The following is an 18,552-nucleotide window of genomic DNA, read 5'->3' on the forward strand; positions in this document are numbered from 1 at the left end:
TTTGTTAGTTTGTGTTACGAATTTCGTGTACAGATTTCTTCTTTCATTATTTTCGGGTAGAAAGTTACGCATTTCGGGTTCTGATTGCAAGTCATTGTTTTGTTCCCGAGCAAATTTTACTGTTGAGATGAACTAACTTACTGTGTTAAGGTGACAAAAGCATGCTCTCATGCGAAATGTATGTCTGGAAATTCTGCAGAGGACTTTGATATGTTCATAAGATTAAGCTCGACGCACACAACTCCTCTCTCGCTGGTCACCACATTTTCTAGCTTTCGCTTGTAATAAGTATCGTCATTGTGTTGGTTTTTCAATTTAGTTGCTGTTTTTGTTAGAATTAGAAGAAAATGTAGTACAACAATGGAGGATATGCTGCAATAACAAGAGTGAGAGAGAGAGAGAATGAGAGCAGAGAATATGACTCTGCAATTTCTTCACGCACTGTTTGATTGCACACACTGAAAGTGAGAGAGGAACATCTCTCTACACTTAACAGTTACACTTCCAAACTTTTGGCAGTATTCAAAATTACATCCAAGTAATCCTAGCCATCCATCTTACACCCTATGAGATGAAGACACATGTACACTTACTTACTTAAGAACTATGGGACTTAGATAAGAAAGCATACAACCAATTTAGCTAATCATCCTAGCAATATAAGCTAGAAATACAACTACCACATCAGATCACAATTTACATACTAACAGCCCCCTTTAAATTGTGGACTGATTTAACTCCAAGAAGTTCTCTCAGATAACTGAATTGTTCTCTTGCCAATGCCTTTGTAAAAATGTCAGCAATTTGCTCTTTAGTAGGACAATGCAACAGCTCAATTACTCCTTGCTGCAATGCTTCCTTTATGAAATGGTATCTCCTGTTGATGTGCTTGGTCTTCTGATGAAAAATGGGGTTTTTAGTGATGGCTATGGCTGAGGTATTATCACAATTCATTGGTGTTGCAACTGTTTGCATTTCACCAAAGTCCTCCAAAACAAATCTCAGCCATGTAGCCTGTGCAGTTGCTTCGGATGCACTGATGTACTCTGCCTCAGCTGTTGATAATGCAACACATTGTTGCTTGACTGAAGACCAAGAGAAAACTCCACTGCCAAAGGTAAATGCATACCCCGATGTACTTTTCATATCATCTTCTGAGCCACTCCAGTCACTGTCACAAAATCCCATTAAGATTGCTCCTTTGCCTTTCTTGTATTCCAAACCAAAATCAAGAGTCCCTTGAACATATCTTAGTACTCTCTTTGCTGTCCCAAGGTGCTTGTTGGTTGGACAGTGCATAAACCGTGATAGCAGACATGCAGCATACATTATATCAGGTCTAGTTGCTGTGAGATACAGTAAACTGCCTACAATTTGTCTATATTGAGCTTCATCCGCAGTCCCACTTCCATCCGCTTTTCTCAACTTATCACTTGGAACCAATGGAGTACTCACTGACTTACAGTCTTGAAGTCCAAATTTCTTCAGTAGAGAAGAAGCATATTTTCTCTGATGAATGAAAATATACTCCTCAGTTTGCATTACTCCCATACCAAGAAAGTGATGTAGGAGTCCAAGATCAGTCATTTCATATTTGAGCATCATATCAGATTTAAAATCATCCATCAATTCCTGACAACTTCCAGTGTATATTATGTCATCAACATAGATAGACACTATAATCATTTCTGAACTTTTCCTCCACTTGGTATACAGAGTTGCTTCACTAGTGCTTTTCTTAAACCCACATAGTGTAAGATATGAGTCTATTTCACCATACCAGGCCCTTGGTGCCTGCTTCAGACCATACAGTGCTTTATGTAACCTGTAGACCTTATCTTCTTCCCTTTGTACAATAAATCCATCCGGTTGATCAACATACACTTCTTCTTCTAGTACACCATTCAAGAATGCCGATTTTACATCCAATTGAAACAACTTCCATTTGTTCTTTGCTGCCAGTGCAATTAATGTTCTGATTGTATCCAACCTTGCCACAGGTGCAAAGGTTTCATTATAATCGATTCCGGGCTTTTGTGCATAGCCTTTTGCAACAAGCCTAGCCTTGTTCTTTTGAACTGATCCATCCAGATTCAATTTAGTTTTGTACACCCATTTCACACCAATCACAGGTTTATCGGATGGTCTTTTCACTAATTCCCAAGTCTTATTTTTCTCAATCATGCTGATTTCATCTTTCATAGCTGTCTTCCATGCTTCATCCTGTGCAGCTTCATAATAAGATTCTGGTTCAACAATATACACATGACATCTTTCATAGATTTCACTCAAACTTCTATATCTCAAAGGAGTATGATCAATCTGAGATGCAGAAATTGAGTCACTAGCACTTCCAGATTCAATGAGTGGAGAATCTGTAAGTTGAGTCTGAGAACCTTCAGCAAGAGCTTGTTCCATGGAATCCGAATCCTCATCAGCTTCTTTCATCTCTGAAGATTCACTTGCAGCAATTGGAATGTACACTTCTTTGATCTTCTGTCTATCCCAATCCCATGTACCATTCTCATAAAAAATAACATCTCTTGAAATGATTACTTTCTGAGTTTCAGGATTAAGCAATCTGTACCCCTTTTCACAAGTGCCATATCCAATAAAAATACCAATGACACTTGTTTCATCTAGCTTCTGTCTCAGGTTTCCAGGAATAAGGGAATAACCTAATGAGCCAAACACTCTCAAGTGTTGAATTCCAGGTTTTCTTCCACTGAATTTCTCAAAAGGTGTCACATTTTCCAATGCTTTTGTAGGACATCTATTGAGCAAATAAACAGATGTAACTACAGCTTCACCCCAAAGACTATAAGGAAGACCTTTCTCATGAAGCATACACTTTGCCATCTCCACTATAGTTCTATTTTTTCTCTCTGCAACTCCATTCTGTTGTGGAGAGTATGCAACAGTAAGCTGCCTTTCCAAACCCAAGGCTTCACAAAACTGTTCAAACTCATTTGAGGTAAATTCTCCTCCTCTATCTGTCCTCAATTTCTTCACTGAAAAACCACTTTGAAGTTCCACCATAGCTTTGAATTTCTTGAATACATGAAAGACATCTGACTTGTGTCTCAAGAGATATATCCAGCACATCCTCGAATAGTCATCAATGAATGTAACAAAGTATCGATTTCCACTCATGGTTGATGTTTGCATAGGGCCACACACATCTGAGTGTATAAGTTCCAATGGCATTCTTGCTCTCCAGATTGACTCCCTTGGAAAGGACACTCTATGATTCTTACCAAATGCACATCCTTGACATACACCTTCACTGTCATGCATTTCAGGTAATCCAAGAACCATATCATGCTCCTGCAATTGTTGCAAACTTCTAAAATTCAGGTGACCAAACCGTTTATGCCACATTGTACTACTCTGATGCACATTGGTTTTTAGTACCAAGTGATCGTTTGAATTGAACACAAGTGGAAAGCATCTGTTTCCCTTTTGCTTCACACTAACCACTAAGTTTGTCAGAGTTCTATCATCAAAAATATCCACCTTATAATCACCAAATAACAGAAAATACCCATGTTCAGTCATCTGCCCAACACTGAGAAGGTTTTCTGCAATTCCAGGTACCAACATAACTTCTCTTATGTACCTTTTCCCTTTATCCGTGTCAATGACCAAGGTTCCTTTGCCTTTCACATCAACAAGAACCCATGTGCCAACTTGCACTTTTGCCTTAATACTTCTATCAATTTCCACAAGTAACTCCTCTCTGGAAGTCATGTGATTACTGCAAGCACTGTCAATATACCAGGCATCACTCACAGCTTTCACTTCAGTTGATTGCTTGACCATGAAGAGATTTCCAGGTTCTCCCACCTTGTTTGTAAAATTCCTTTGCTCTCCCACTTTGTTTGCAAAATTCCCTTGCTGAGCATTTTTGTTTTGATTGCAGATCCTAGCAATGTGACCAGGTTTTCCACACTTGTGACATTTAATCTTCCCTTTTAGCCAACATTCACCATAATGAAGTTTGTCACAGTATTTGCATGCCCCTCCAGTGTTGTTAACTTCATTTCTTACACCTGGAGTAAACCTGTTAGTCCACTGCTTCCCTTTGAACTTGAAATTCTTCTGATATTTTGATCCACCAGTATTGGTATGTTGATTACCAAATTTACTATTCTTAGATGAGATATCTAAGCTAGCAAATGCACGTTCTGTGCTACTCTCTTCATGTCTGATTAATCTCAGTTCAAACCCTTTCAATATGGCAACCACATCTTGTGCATCAATTACATCAATATCTTTAGTATTTTCTATAACATAAGCAATGCTATCATATGTTTTGGGTAAACTGATCAATAACTTTTGCACAATTCTCTGATTACTAAGATCTTCTCCATAACTTCGCATCTGATTTATCAGATCAAACAACCTAGCTAAATATGCAGCTAGAGATTCACTTTCACTCATACGGGTATATTCAAAATCACGACGTAGACCTTGTAATTTCACAGATCGTACCTGTTTGTCCCCTACATACTCTTGCTTCAGAATATCCCAAGCTTCTTTTGCAGTTTCCAAGGTTGCAATGCGTGGAAAAATTTGATCCGATACGGCTCCCTGAATGATTCCAAGAGCCCTTGCATCCTTGACCAGATTTTCACTCCGCAACTTCTTCTCCACCTCAGTGAGTTCTCCTTCCCCTTTCGCTGAAGTGGTAAAACCTTGTTCAACAATATTCCATAACTCATGAGATCGGAAGATTGTTTTCATTCGAATCTGCCAGAAATCGAAATTTTCTCCGTTGAACACCGGAGCTCGAAGCTCCCCTCCACCAGATCCAGCCATATTAGACTTAGATCACACCTCTCTCTACTATTTCTTTGCAACGATGTGTTGCAAACACTTGCTCACTATCGCTCACAGAATCGACGCCCAGAGATTCAGACCCAACAAGGCTCTGAGGCCATGTTAGAATTAGAAGAAAATGTAGTACAACAATGGAGGATATGCTGCAATAACAAGAGTGAGAGAGAGAGAGAATGAGAGCAGAGAATATGACTCTGCAATTTCTTCACGCACTGTTTGATTGCACACACTGAAAGTGAGAGAGGAACATCTCTCTACACTTAACAGTTACACTTCCAAACTTTTGGCAGTATTCAAAATTACATCCAAGTAATCCTAGCCATCCATCTTACACCCTATGAGATGAAGACACATGTACACTTACTTACTTAAGAACTATGGGACTTAGATAAGAAAGCATACAACCAATTTAGCTAATCATCCTAGCAATATAAGCTAGAAATACAACTACCACATCAGATCACAATTTACATACTAACAGTTTTGAGAACGAATTGGGCTGTGAAGCTACCTTAAGCAAATTCTACTGTTGTACAAACGAAAAACGCTTGCAGTTTTAATGGAAGCGCCGCGGACTTGGTGGGAGGAATGAGAGTGCGGAACCTGGACACAATGAAGAAGAGAAAAGCCGTAATGCCAACGACCGCGTGATTGGCCGATAGTGAAGTAAATGTTGGTGAAATTTTCTCTGTAATTTTGCGAGTAACTTGTACTGTAAGTGACACACCCCGTCCCGAAGGAGGGCATGCTGGCCGTCACGTGAGAGTGACGTAACCATTTGCACAGTACGGAAGCTTTAAGATACAATTTAAATTGATACACCCGAAGGTGAGTCCTAATTTTGTCCAATCTGTCAGAACACCGTCGAATTCCTCGTAGTCACCACACCTTTGTGATTCCTGAACCTGGAGGGGCGCAAAACCAAAATTGAGTGGGTCAGTAAAACAATTCTTTTCCAAATCCAAACATTTCTCAAAACGTTGTAACCCCTCTCCGTAAAACCTGTATACTTTCCCAGAAATGTAAAATATAAATATACATATATATTCTCAAAACTTCATTTTTACTATTTCAACATTATCTCTTTATCAATCATGCCATGCCATGTCATCTCAACATTTCTCATATTAATTATGCCATGCCACATCATCTCAACAGTAATAAGGTATGAATGCATCAACATAATCATATCAGGTGCAAGAAAGTAATCAACCGTAGGCCCTCTAATAGCCCTATACGGTTGAACCTAGAGCTCAAAATCTATCATTATCACTCTACCGGAGTCACCTCTGTGACCCGTCCGGCCTTCTGCACACAAGTTACGCTCTAGTGCTTCTCATAAATCATCTGTGCACATAATCTAAGGTCACCCACCAGTCGGAATCTCACTAACACTCTCGCGACTGGTCTGTCGTACCCACTCCGCGTGGACTGTACGACTAGCATCTACTTGGATCCAAGGCGAGCGTGCGATGCGGTGAATACTATAAGCACTAAACCATGGTGCAGGATTTGAGCTCAATATATATCATCATCATCATAACAGTAATTAAATACTCATCTGTGCGTCCACCGCACCATTTCATACATATGCATCATAAATCAATTCTTACCTGTGCGTCCACCGCACCAATTCATACATATGCATCATATATTAATTCATGCATGGCATTTCAACTCACATTTCTATATACTTTTCATATCAATTCTATGCATGGTATTTCACTTCCCGTTTTTCCACATAACTCATATGCATTTCATTTTAAACATAATTTCATGCATTTTCAATTTCTGGGAAAACGTTAAGTATATATATATATACGGAAAACAAAACTGCCCACTCACCTGGAGTTCGTCCAACAACTCCCTAGCACCACACATCAAGGCGTCACGACGATCGCCGCCTAGAATAGTAATCAAATCCAACCTCAGAATTCATATCGATAGAATATATAACTTATATAAAATACGTCACTACGTTGATCGATCCGGAAGATCTGCCACTCAAATTTTAAATCCATAACTTCCAGAGGTCCACATTATACCTCTAGGACAACATCCTAAAATTTCATTACCATCCAACGGTCGGATCTCCGTCAATTTCCAAAACTAAGTGACGGTTAACATTTTATATTATGGACTTACAATTCCAATTCCGGAAGATCCGTAACTCGGATTCCCAATCCGTAAGTTCCAATAATCCTCAAATATTACGTATTACAACGTATCAAAGTTTGGTAACGATCCAACGGTCGGATCGTCAATTCACATTTTCACCTAATGCGAAAATTATAAAACGTTATTTGAACACCTAACCAACAATCCTCAATAACTTTCTCATACGGTGTTCAATTTAGGTATATGAATATACCACAGTGATCTACTCGACGTCACGGACGTCGACATATTTTTAAAATAATTTTATTTTTATTTTTTATTTTTACTGTAGCACCTTCTTCTTCCTTGGGTCGCCGGACTGGTTTTTCCGGCGGCCGTTTTCTGGACAGTTTTTCAAATTGCCATAACTTTGTCATTTCTCAACGAAATCAAGTGATTCAAAAATGAAAGTTGTAGCCCTTGAAGAGACAAAGAGAATGGTACCTTGCACAACACCTAGTTCGCCGTGGTTTGGCCGGAAACTGCCTCGAAAGCCTCGGAGGTCGCCGGAAACTGGGTATTTTTCAAATGAGTATAACTTCTTCAATACTCAACGAAATTGAGTGAAACAAAAAGGAAAGTTGTAGTACTTGACGAGACGAAGAGATTGATACCTACCTCAACTCCTAACTCGCCGGGGATTCGCCGGAAAACGCCTCGAAAGCTCCGGCCAAACTTTGAACTTATCGATCTCCGTGTTCTTACGTCCAAAAACTTCCAACGAAGCACTCCGAGCTTCCTTGGGACATCCTAAAGCTCACTGTGATCTTGTTTTAAGCTAAAACACCACCATTTAAGAGTTTATGAACAGTGCCATTTCACGGGTACTTTGAAAACTAGGGTTTTCCGAAGTAGAACTTACCTGAAATTGATGTCTACGTGATCGTGGAAGTTCCAGCAGTCCAAATGTGGTCTTATCTTGGACGTTTGTTTATGTTTTAGGTGGTTTTGGGTGAGGTTGAGCGTCGGAGAGGAAGAGAGAGAGAGAGAGAGAGTGAGGTCTGAGGAAGAGAGAAAGTGAATGACAGTATACGGGAATTGGGGAGGGTTTTGAGGTGTGGGGATCCCACATGTTCAATCCAATCCCAATTTCATAAAATTCCATCATAAAATTTAAGTCTAAGTCTCCACTCTAATTACCAAATTTTTTTTTTTGGAGCTTAGATATAACGAACGTGAAAATTATACCTTAGTCACGTATTAGGGACATTTCCGTAATTTCATGTCCTCGGAATTAAAAATTCCGGGACGGGCTGTGACAGTAAGCAACAAAGACAGCACAACAGTCAACACCCAAATATATATGTTTCCATTAAATTGCTGAAAAGTTTGAGTTGAATTATTAGGGATCTTGAGAATGCGTCCCTTTCAAGTTTCTTTGGTTCAAAATGCCTCAAAGAGGCTGAGAGATGGTAGGTATCCAAAGAATTCTCGTTTGGAAATGCTTATGTAGGAAGTACTTCCGTTGATAAGCGTTTATGTTTCAACTATTTCTTCAAGAAGTATTTGACAAGTGTCTCTTCACATGCACAACATGCACAACGGGGACAAATGTCTCTTTGCATCTACATGAGATTAGGTGCACCTTGTCCAAAAATCGTTTTTAATTATGGCTCAAAAATACTTTTAATTTTTTATGTCACACACAATCACGGTTAGTTTAAATTGTCAAATTGCGTTTTTTAGCTTTTTTTTTTAAAAACACTCTTAAACAGATTGCGAGGACGTGATTTGGCTCACGATAGCGAAACTATTAGCTTGCGAACGTGGTCTTGGCTCAAGATAGCAGAAATTCATCAGTGGCAGTTGAAACCTTGGTTTGATTCAAAACATATTAAATTTTAACAATGCAATCATACATAGTAAGAGTGCAATTCATATCAAACTTTTCATTTTATATAATAAAATACGTATCTTGTTAAACAAGAAACTACATTTTATATGTGAATTTGTTTGACCAATTTCTATTGCAAAGAGAAGTTTCTGTGTGTTGGGAACACGATCTAATATACCAAGTGTATTAGGCTATCTCCAATCGAAGGGTCCAAAAGACCAACAATAGCCCTAAAACTGTCTCAAACCGAGGGCCAGCTCAAAGGGCTTGTGGGCCCCACTGGACAAAAAAGGGCCAAAGGGCCAACCGGCCGGCCCCGAGCCAAGCTAAAAAATTTGAATTTCAACGACTAGCTGACGTCAGTTAGCCGTTATTTTTTTTTTTTACAGTTTTTTTTTGGGCCAAAATTTTTAAAAGAATATTTAATTAAGACTCAGAAAGGTGATTGGTTCTATTCAATGTGGGGATATTGCTTTTATAAGCATGTTTGATTGCTTAAATCTCTCTCACAGCCGATGTGGGACAAATATAATGGGTGCCCCAAATATAAGCTTCCTGTTAGAGATGGTAACTGTGCATTTATACATGGTAATTTAAGTTATAGTTTTTAAATTTAAATAATATATTTGGCCCTATGATTCTTTGGTCCTCGGTTGGAGATGGTCTTTTGTGATAAGGCTAAAAGGAGCTCTATGTCCCTTTGGCCCTCGGTTGGAGATGGTAAGAAATATAGCCATGCACTATTCATTAAAATATTAATTTATTGGAAGGCTAAAGGGCTAAAATGAGTCATCTGGCCGGTCTTCAGTTGGAGATAACCTTAGTATAATTAGTCAGAAACTTAAAAAATAAATTTTCAACCAATTATATTATAACACTTAATGTACTGGACCGCATTTCCGACACATTAAAAGCTATTTTTCAAATTACACATATTTTAAACCTTCATTTTTATATTCACAAAATATATGTTGACCCACAAGATCCAAGAAAAATACTTGGTTGGTTTGGTTCTTCGTTGTTGGTAGATCTTTTAACTTATTAATTTAGTTTATATTTCGTTGTATTTATGATACTCTTAGATAAGAAGAGTCAAAACCGCGGTAAAGGGCAGGATGGTACTTTCAGCGAAGGGATCTTATATCAGCAGCAGATATCAGCAGCCGATAAATTTAATTTTGTTTGGTTTATTTCGGACTCGTTTGACTTTTTTACCTATATAACATCGTATCTGCCGGTACTGCTGCGCATGTAATAACAAAAAGTCGCGTCCTTTCCAAATTCCAGTTGCCCATATCGTATCTGCAGCGGCAGCAGCGGAGCAGATTAGCAGCAGATTCTCAGAGGAGAAAAAGTGGCAGCAATGAGATGACAAAGCCTTAATTTTTAGTGGGAAATTTGAATTCTGGGGTTTTGCTGTTTTGGAAGTTGAGGTTAACGGTCGCGTTTCTTGCTTAGCAGTGGAAGTAGTTCAATGGCGGATACATCCCATGGGCCTGCCAGCTTCTGGACTCAGGCCAATGCTCTGCTCAGAAAGAACCTAACTTTCCAGGTCTCTCTCCCTTCTCTCTTCTTGTTTGTGAATATTTTTAGAGTTTGATGTTTGAAAACTGAGGAAAATTGTAGAAATAATTAAGAAATCGATGAAGAATTCTGGGTTTTCATTCTTTTCTTTTCCCCTTTTGTATTTTGTTTTTTGTTTTTTTTGGCACATATGTTGGAGATTCTTGGTTGCTTGTTGATCAAGCGTTTATCTTTTCCTTTTGCAGTGTCCCATATTTTCACTTTCTGGGTTCGTTTTAGTTTTGTAAATTATTGGTTAATTTGTGCCAGATTATTCGTTTTTTGTTTATTTGTGTTGATAAGCTGTTTTTCTTGTATATGAGCAATGGTAAATTGGGTCATCCTGGTTTTGTGAATTCTAGAAATAATGCTTTGTATAAAATCTGAAGATGATTCTCCGCTCTAAAACAATCAACCGTGCCAATAAATGGAAACAAAGTTGAAAAAAACTGAATAAAAAACGCATGTCATTCGACTTTGTTCCAGACTGATACCATATTGTATTCTTTTATGCAGAAAAGAAATATCAAACAGAATATTCGGCTAGTTTCATTTCCAATTCTCCTGTGTCTAATGCTCGTTCTCGTCCAAAAATTGGTCAACAATGAACTGGATAAGGCCGAAAACAGGTGTGGTTGCAGTTGTATTGATACAAATGGCGATGGTAAGTGTGAGGAGGTTTGTGGACTGGAATACTCAAGTTTAACACAAGGGGCCAGTTGCCCCATTCCTGATCCTCCACAATGGCCTCCAGTGCTACAAGTGCCGGCTCCTAAATATCGCGCCGTCATTTCTGATGTTATTCCATATACAGACTTGCCAAATGAGTCTTGTAAGAGGACAGGAACCTGTCCTGTAACTATACTGTTCACGGGGAAAAATCAATCTCTTGGAGAAGGTATTGTCCTCTAAATCTCTCTCAGGAATGTGTTTTAGTATGTCAATTCTGTATTTTACTAGTTTCACCTTATGACTTATTTTGACCAGTATTTTATGAGTTTCTTTTGCGATTTAGTATAATAGTGCTGACCGTTTTCTTTGCATTCTTATAGTTTTGGCTGGGAATATGTTCAGAAGTTCTTCTACTCTGAATTCATCTGATCCGGATTATTTAGCCCGTAGTGCTTCAGTAAGTTATTTATTCTCTACGCTGCTACTTTTTCCTGTTGTATTGAAGTTCTATTTCCTTTTTTTTATCTCAAGTATCATACATTACTTTGTTCTTGTTAAATGTTTCAGCTTTTCCTATGAAAAAACTTTTTATGAAATGTTTCAGGGCTCAGAATCGATGCCTGAGTATTCCAACTTCCTTGATCCGGCTTTCTTTTCGGATCTTCCCCTATATATTGTTCAGAGCCATTGCCCACAAAACTCTATATTTTCTGTTCCATTTAACACATCATCCATTGGGATCCAACAAGGTAAATATCTTTACCCTTTATCTATGATATATCTTAGGATGCTCTAATTCTCTCTGGTGCACATCCGTGGTGCATTCATTTGAGTGGAGATTGCTTGTTCAATCCACTTGAAAGTTTAATTTATTGTTGCATGCCACCTCAAATCGTTGTCTTTGATTTTTTCCTTAAACCCAGAGGCTAGATGCGTTCAAGGTTTACACTTGTGGCGGAATACTTCCTCTGAGATAAACAGTGAGCTCTATAAAGGTTACAAAAAGAGCAATTTAGAGAGGAAGATTAATGAAATACTTTCAGGTTATTGACTTCATATATCTAGCTGCGTTGATTGATTTGATGAAATAAGTATACTGTAGGTGCGAATACTGATGGGGTATTTTTTTTTTTTCAGCCTATGATTTCTCTAACTCAAATGAGAACAATTTTAATGTAAGCATATGGTACAATTCAACCTTTAAGAATGACACAGGCAGTGCTCCTATTGCTTTGATGCGTCTTCCACGCTCGGTGAATCTGGTAATGTATCTATAACTTGTTTATTTGTTCAGCGCTCTATTCTGCTACCGATTCCAGTATCTGCACTAAATGACTTCAAAATAATAAGTGCTAACGTTTGTGTTCGCAGGCATCCAATGCATACCTTCAGTCTGTACAAGGATCTAGTATGGAGATGCTGTTTGAGTTTGTGAAAGAAATGCCCAAGCCTGAAACCAAACTCAGGCTGGATTTTTCTTCTCTTCTTGGTACACTCTTCTTTACATGGGTCATTTTACAGCTGTTCCCGGTAAGTACATGAAGCTACTTCTTCCATATTAGGACTTTCTCAAGTCTATCAGTCCTGTTTGTTGACATTGATTCTGCTAAATTTACGTCCTTTAATTTCAATATCTCGTCATTTGGATTTTGGATTTACAATGTTAAGGAACCTCCTTGTCTTCTCTTGTCATTTGGAGATGATATTTCAGTATATTCAGTTGTAATATATTTGTAAATGCGTCTTCTTTGTTCCATCTTGTCCTGTATGTTACAGAGAAATGCTGATCTACGATACACACACTTATCGTTTCCCTTTCTTGCCCAATTCTGATGTAGGTTGTTTTGACGTCACTGGTATACGAGAAACAACAAAAACTGAGAATCATGATGAAAATGCATGGGCTCGGTGATGGACCTTATTGGATGATTTCTTATACTTATTTTTTTACAATATCTTCAATCTACATGCTGTGCTTTGTTATATTTGGCTCGGGTATAGGTAAGAATACAAATACTCAGACAACTATCTCAGCATGGATTTACTTCGATTCTTTTAACGAAGTTGACTTCATTACAGGGTTAAAATTCTTCTCAATGAATGACTACAGCATCCAATTTGTATTTTACTTCATCTATATAAACTTGCAAATATCGCTGGCTTTTCTAGTAGCTGCATTGTTTTCAGACGTGAAGACTGCTGCAGGTTTGATGGTGTTTATTTATATTCGTTTGAAAAAGCAGTGGGTTATTCTCAACTTTGATCTAACAAGATGAGTTGACTGCCATGCTTCTCATGTTTCCTGTTCATAACAGTTATCGGTTACATATTTGTCTTTGGAACTGGGCTTTTGGGAGGCTTTCTTTTTCAATTTTTTGTTCAAGATACATCATTCCCTAGTAAGTGAAAATATTTGTGAAAATGAAGTATCTGTTGCTTTGATGTGTTTGTTACCGTGAGAACAATTTAATGTCGAAAACTTATAGTATGCAACATATCTTGTACTTCTCAAAGCGAGATCCTTAAAATATTATTTTGCATTGTTGTAGGAGGTTGGATCATCGTTCTGGAATTATATCCCGGCTTCTCTCTATATCGTGGGTTATATGAGTTTGCCCAATATTCGTTTAATGGAAATTATATGGGGACTGATGGGATGCGGTGGGGAGATTTGAGTGATAGCGATAATGGGATGGCAGAGGTTTTGATTATCATGGTTGTCGAGTGGTTTGTGGTGCTTCTTTTTGCGTATTACGTAGATCAAGCTGTATCATCAGGAACTGGGAAGGGTACCTTCTTTTGCTTCCAACGCTTTAGGAAGAAGAAACTGCCATCCCTTAGGATGCGTAGTTTGCAAAGGCAGGGATCTAAAGTTTCTGTTGAGATGGAGAAAGCTGATGTCGTTCAAGAGGTAACTGTTTCTTGCACTTACATAATCAATCTTCATTGCTGGTATAGTCTTTGGTGATTTAAGGCATCCAATTAACACACTGGAAAAGCCAGTCTATGAAAAAAAGAAGCCAATCTCTATATGGTACAAATTGTTCTAAGAACTTTTCAGATCATTTTGGTGGATAGATAAAATTTCGCCTTAATTGATGCTTATAAGTTTCACTGGTGTTTGCTTCATCCATGCCTGTCATATCTTTATGTTTTTTTTCATCTTAGTCAAGTTGATGTGTCTAAGTTATGCCCATGGATAACGCTAACACTTCCTTTCCAGAGGGAGAGGGTTGAAAAGTTGCTACTGGATTCAGATACAACGCATTCAGTTATCTGCGACAACCTCAAAAAGGTTTATCCTGGAAGAGATGGAAACCCTGAAAAATTTGCGGTGAGAGGGTTGTCTCTTGCTTTGTCTCGAGGGGAGTGCTTTGGTATGCTTGGCCCTAATGGTGCCGGGAAGACCTCTTTTATCAGTATGGTGAGTATACCCTTTTGAACTTTAACTTACGTAAGCGAAAATTCCTTTAACGTATTTTTCTTCTGCTGGTGAGGATCATTTGTATGCTACCCAGTATTTTTGTACATCAAGAAATCGCCTTCAATCTTATGCTTTCTTTGTTCATCAAAACTTCAAATATTATATGTATCTTTCTATCTGCAGATGATTGGTCTCACAAAGCCAACCTCTGGCACTGCATGCGTTCAAGGTCTGGACATCCAGACTCAGATGGATGAAATATACACCAGCATGGGTGTTTGTCCACAGCATGAGTAAGCTGCTGGAACTTTTTCCTTATGCGTAAGGCAAAATTTTCCTTTAAATATTTCAAACCTGATTAATTTCTTGTTTTTCCGGACATTTCTGTAGCCTGCTATGGGAAACCTTGACAGGAAGGGAGCATCTGTTATTCTATGGAAGACTTAAGAACCTCAAAGGTTCTGTATTAAAACAAGTAAGTAGATATCTAGTAATGTAGAAATAGCTGTCGAAATTATTATTTTGAGAATAATATCTTAAGTTTAATTGATTTGTTTCACGTCCCAATTTTGTTGCTGAAGGCAGTGGAAGAATCTTTGAAAAGTGTCAATCTATTTCACGGCAGGGTTGCAGACAAACAAGCTGGAAAGTACAGTGGAGGCATGAAGAGAAGGCTTAGTGTTGCAATTTCACTTATAGGGGATCCCAAAGTACGTCTTCGTTTTCTGTCAAAGCTACTTTGGTTTGAAAGTTAGATCTGTTATCCCAAGATGCTGCTCTACTTATTCCATGTTCCTTTACAAATTCCTTGTAGGTTGTTTACATGGATGAGCCCAGTACTGGACTTGATCCAGCTTCAAGAAACAACTTATGGACCGTTGTGAAACGTGCAAAACAAGGCCGGGCAATCATCCTAACCAGTACTCTCTCTCCCTTCCTCCCCTCCAGTTACTGTATTGCCAATTATAAAATTCATGAAGGCTTGGTACTGTATGGAGTAGTGTTAAGTAACAGCATAATGACCGCTTTTGCTTCTGTGTTTACTCATAAAGCTTGTTTGCGTATCTCCAGCACATTCCATGGAAGAGGCGGAGGTTCTGTGTGATCGGTTAGGAGTTTTTGTGGATGGTAGCTTGCAGTGCATAGGAAACCCAAAAGAGGTAATCCTAACTTAGTGTCATAGCACCTGCGTAAGATAGATATCGGTTTTTCTAGGTACTTTCTGCATAACACTGTTAACTTATTGTAACGGTGTATTCAGCTGAAAGCAAGATATGGAGGATTTTATGTGTTCACAATGACAACATCTTCGGATCACGAGCAAGAGGTGGAGAACATGGTGCGGAGTCTCTCCCCAAGTGCTAACAGGATATACCATCTATCCGGAACCCAGAAGTTTGAGTTGCCAAAACACGAGGTCAGAATTGCAGATGTGTTTGAAGCAGTTGAGAATGCAAAGAGCAGGTTCACAGTTTTCGCTTGGGGTCTAGCCGACACCACGTTGGAGGATGTCTTCATCAAGGTTGCACTTGGGGCTCAAACCTCCATCGAATTGACATGATTGTCGTATTTTTACTTTGGAAATATATATTTGGATTTCTTCTGTAGCTTCTGGTACATAAATAAGTAATGAGTTTTGATTAGTTTGTATTGTTGTAAATTACATTCCAAAAAGAGATTTTAAACTATTATATTTGGTAATTTTGTAATTTACAGATTGGATATGTGAGTTAGGCTAATTGGTCAAGGCAGTATGCGTAGTTTGAGTTCCTTTTTCTGTATGTTAAAGTAGTTCAGAATATCGCTTTGTCAAACAAGAAAGTAACCATTTCTGCTATTAGAATGGAAGCCGAAGCTCATAACAAGGTCACTCCGGTGAACCTAGCCCACCACACCAACTGGAATATCCGCGGGCAAAGCAGCGGCGGCATCCTCTCACACAAGATCCAGATTTTTGGGTCCAGGGTCACACCGGTTAATGACCAACTCATTCCCACAGGTGAAACTGTCATTGTCAAAGGAACACCCTATGAGTTCCTTGAGCCCCAAGAAATTGTAAGCAAGATCAATGGGCTGCCTGACGGATATGACATCAACTGTGTGCTTCACCCTTCGAGACTTCGAGTCACAAGCATTTGAGGAAGGCAGCGGCGTTGCATGACAGTGTGTAGGGGCGACAGTTAGAGCTGTGGACCGACATGCCGGGGGTGCAGTTCTATAGAAGTAACATGTTGGACAATGTGAAGGGGAAAGGCGGATCGTGTACAAAAACACGCCGCGGCGTGCTTGGAGACGCAGGGTTTCCCAGATGCTGTGAATCGCCCAAATTTCCCTTCCCGGGTCATCAAACGTGGAGAGACTTATTTACATATTATGCTTTGTAGATTTACAGCTTCCTAGAGCTACTAGCATTTGAGAAATCGAGTAGTTTAAGAGACGCATTTGGAAAAATCGGTCTTAGTAAATTTAGCTCTGCAGAAATTTGTTTGATTACTAGTTTAGCATGTTATGTTGTTAGACAGTCAATTTTATAACGCTAAATAACTCGATTGAGTCGAAGATGTGAAACTTGGGTAGGCAGTTCTGTCGTCAATCCAACAAGGGGAAAGGGTACCAACCAATCCATGCACCAAATTGGCTGGTACCAAAACTCAGCCAGAAAATTTGATACCAAACTTTTCTCCAACAACTTGTACATAAAAAAAGATAAAGAAAGAAGAACCAAGAAAAGAATATTACATGTCTCAGTAATGGAAAATTCCATACACATCAAGAACATAATCCGCCGATTAAGAATCCGATAAGAGTTTGATCACATTATTCTTCAAAGAATTTTCTAAAAACTAGCTACAAAAATTGTCAAAAGGACGCAGCAGGCAACTCAAACCGGCACAGCGGGCACAGGTGACTTGTCTCCAGCCAATTCGTTATGCAACTCTCGTGGTAGTCATGCGAGCAAGGCATGCGAATCGATTCACAACCACGCTGCATCTCTTCCAAACATATAACACATTGCTTCCCGCAGACTTCGATTTTGACTCTCTCTAGCTCTTCAATTGGTGTACCTTTTGTCCGCGGCACAAACGTTTGGTCGTGATCCTCCGACAACTGTTCTTGTTCAACTGTTAGTTGCACTACCATCCGAATAGTCTTCCGGTTCTTGTTCTCAGGATCACGGGCGATTTCACGAGCGCGGGTGGAAATCGCCAGGATCATGGACGGCTGAACTTGGTAGGGAACCGACGCCTGCGAAAGCATGTTGGATATTACAGACCAGGATGTTTTGCTCTCTGTTAGAACGTGGCATTGCTCCTTGAAGCTTAGAGGGTACATTGAAAATTGAGCATACATATCAATCAAGAACTCGGGTTTCGTAGAGGAACTGTCGTCGGCGAGTTCGCTGCCTTCCTGCCATACTTCACAGCGTGCAAAGGCTCGGTTGCTTGACATCTTTGAAGAATAAGAACAAGAAGTAGAGAGAAAGTTATGGGGACAAAGAAAGAAGAAAGTTAAGAGAAAAGCTTAATGGGGGACTAGTAATATACATATTGTGTGTACCTTTTAGTAATTTTAGTCGGATTTGGGTTTGCCAGGCCTGGTGGTTTAAGGAAAGGAGTGACTTCAAAGTTAAGGCAAAACAATGCTATTAGTGTCGTTATGACTGTTATGTCCTTGTCATACTTAACTACTCAAATCTTGTAACTTCTTTTCTTAATAAAACCACATTAAAACCCTAAAGCAACCGAACCAAAAGAGTCAAAGTTAGTATTAAATTTGGAATCTAAGATGTCTTGTATGCGACTGCTTACGCATAAAGCACTTCTGCTCGTGTGCGCTTATATTGAAAGTGTAAACATGTGAACTTTTATTATAAATTCAAGAAGCGCTATTAAGTTGTACTATCAAAAATAGTCATAAGTGCTTTTGGTTGTCCGAACAGCGGTGACATCCTCTTGCACAAGAAATCGGTAGCAAGATCAATGAGCTGCCGGATGGATATGCCATTAACTATGTGGTTAACCCTACAAATCACAATCGTTAGAGGAAGGCAGCAGCATTG

The 18,552-nt window shown here is 39.0% G+C and overlaps 2 protein-coding genes, 1 long non-coding RNA gene and 1 pseudogene across 3 annotated transcripts; 2 read left to right on the forward strand and 2 right to left on the reverse strand.

Moving 5' to 3' along the window:
* Positions 1 to 5,509: 5,509 nt before the first annotated feature.
* On the reverse strand, positions 5,510 to 7,775 carry LOC139197225 (uncharacterized). Its single transcript, XR_011582432.1, has 4 exons — positions 7,618 to 7,775; positions 7,444 to 7,512; positions 6,688 to 6,746; positions 5,510 to 5,747 (listed from the first exon to the last, which is right to left on the reverse strand). It is a non-coding gene; the product is annotated as an uncharacterized lncRNA (long non-coding RNA).
* Positions 7,776 to 10,074: 2,299 nt separating this feature from the next.
* LOC103437805 (ABC transporter A family member 7-like) lies at positions 10,075 to 16,243 on the forward strand. The gene is made up of 18 exons (XM_008376307.4): positions 10,075 to 10,385; positions 10,913 to 11,294; positions 11,449 to 11,525; positions 11,673 to 11,817; positions 11,992 to 12,111; positions 12,206 to 12,330; positions 12,440 to 12,598; positions 12,907 to 13,069; positions 13,148 to 13,273; positions 13,384 to 13,467; positions 13,618 to 13,979; positions 14,292 to 14,492; positions 14,676 to 14,785; positions 14,883 to 14,967; positions 15,074 to 15,202; positions 15,307 to 15,412; positions 15,564 to 15,652; positions 15,754 to 16,243. Exons 1-18 carry the CDS (start codon positions 10,308 to 10,310, stop codon positions 16,051 to 16,053), a joined length of 2,841 nt encoding a protein of 946 aa, XP_008374529.3. The 5' UTR covers positions 10,075 to 10,307; the 3' UTR covers positions 16,054 to 16,243.
* Positions 16,244 to 16,257: 14 nt separating this feature from the next.
* LOC103409821 (uncharacterized) lies at positions 16,258 to 16,996 on the forward strand (annotated as a pseudogene).
* A 355-nt stretch (positions 16,997 to 17,351) lies between these two features.
* On the reverse strand, positions 17,352 to 17,942 carry LOC103409820 (uncharacterized). The gene has a single exon (XM_008348610.4). It carries the CDS (start codon positions 17,940 to 17,942, stop codon positions 17,352 to 17,354), a length of 591 nt encoding a protein of 196 aa, XP_008346832.3.
* Between the last annotated feature and the right edge of the window lie 610 nt (positions 17,943 to 18,552).

Source organism: Malus domestica, chromosome 06 (assembly GCF_042453785.1).
Source record: "Malus domestica chromosome 06, GDT2T_hap1".
In the NCBI taxonomy this organism is placed as follows: domain Eukaryota; kingdom Viridiplantae; phylum Streptophyta; class Magnoliopsida; order Rosales; family Rosaceae; genus Malus; species Malus domestica.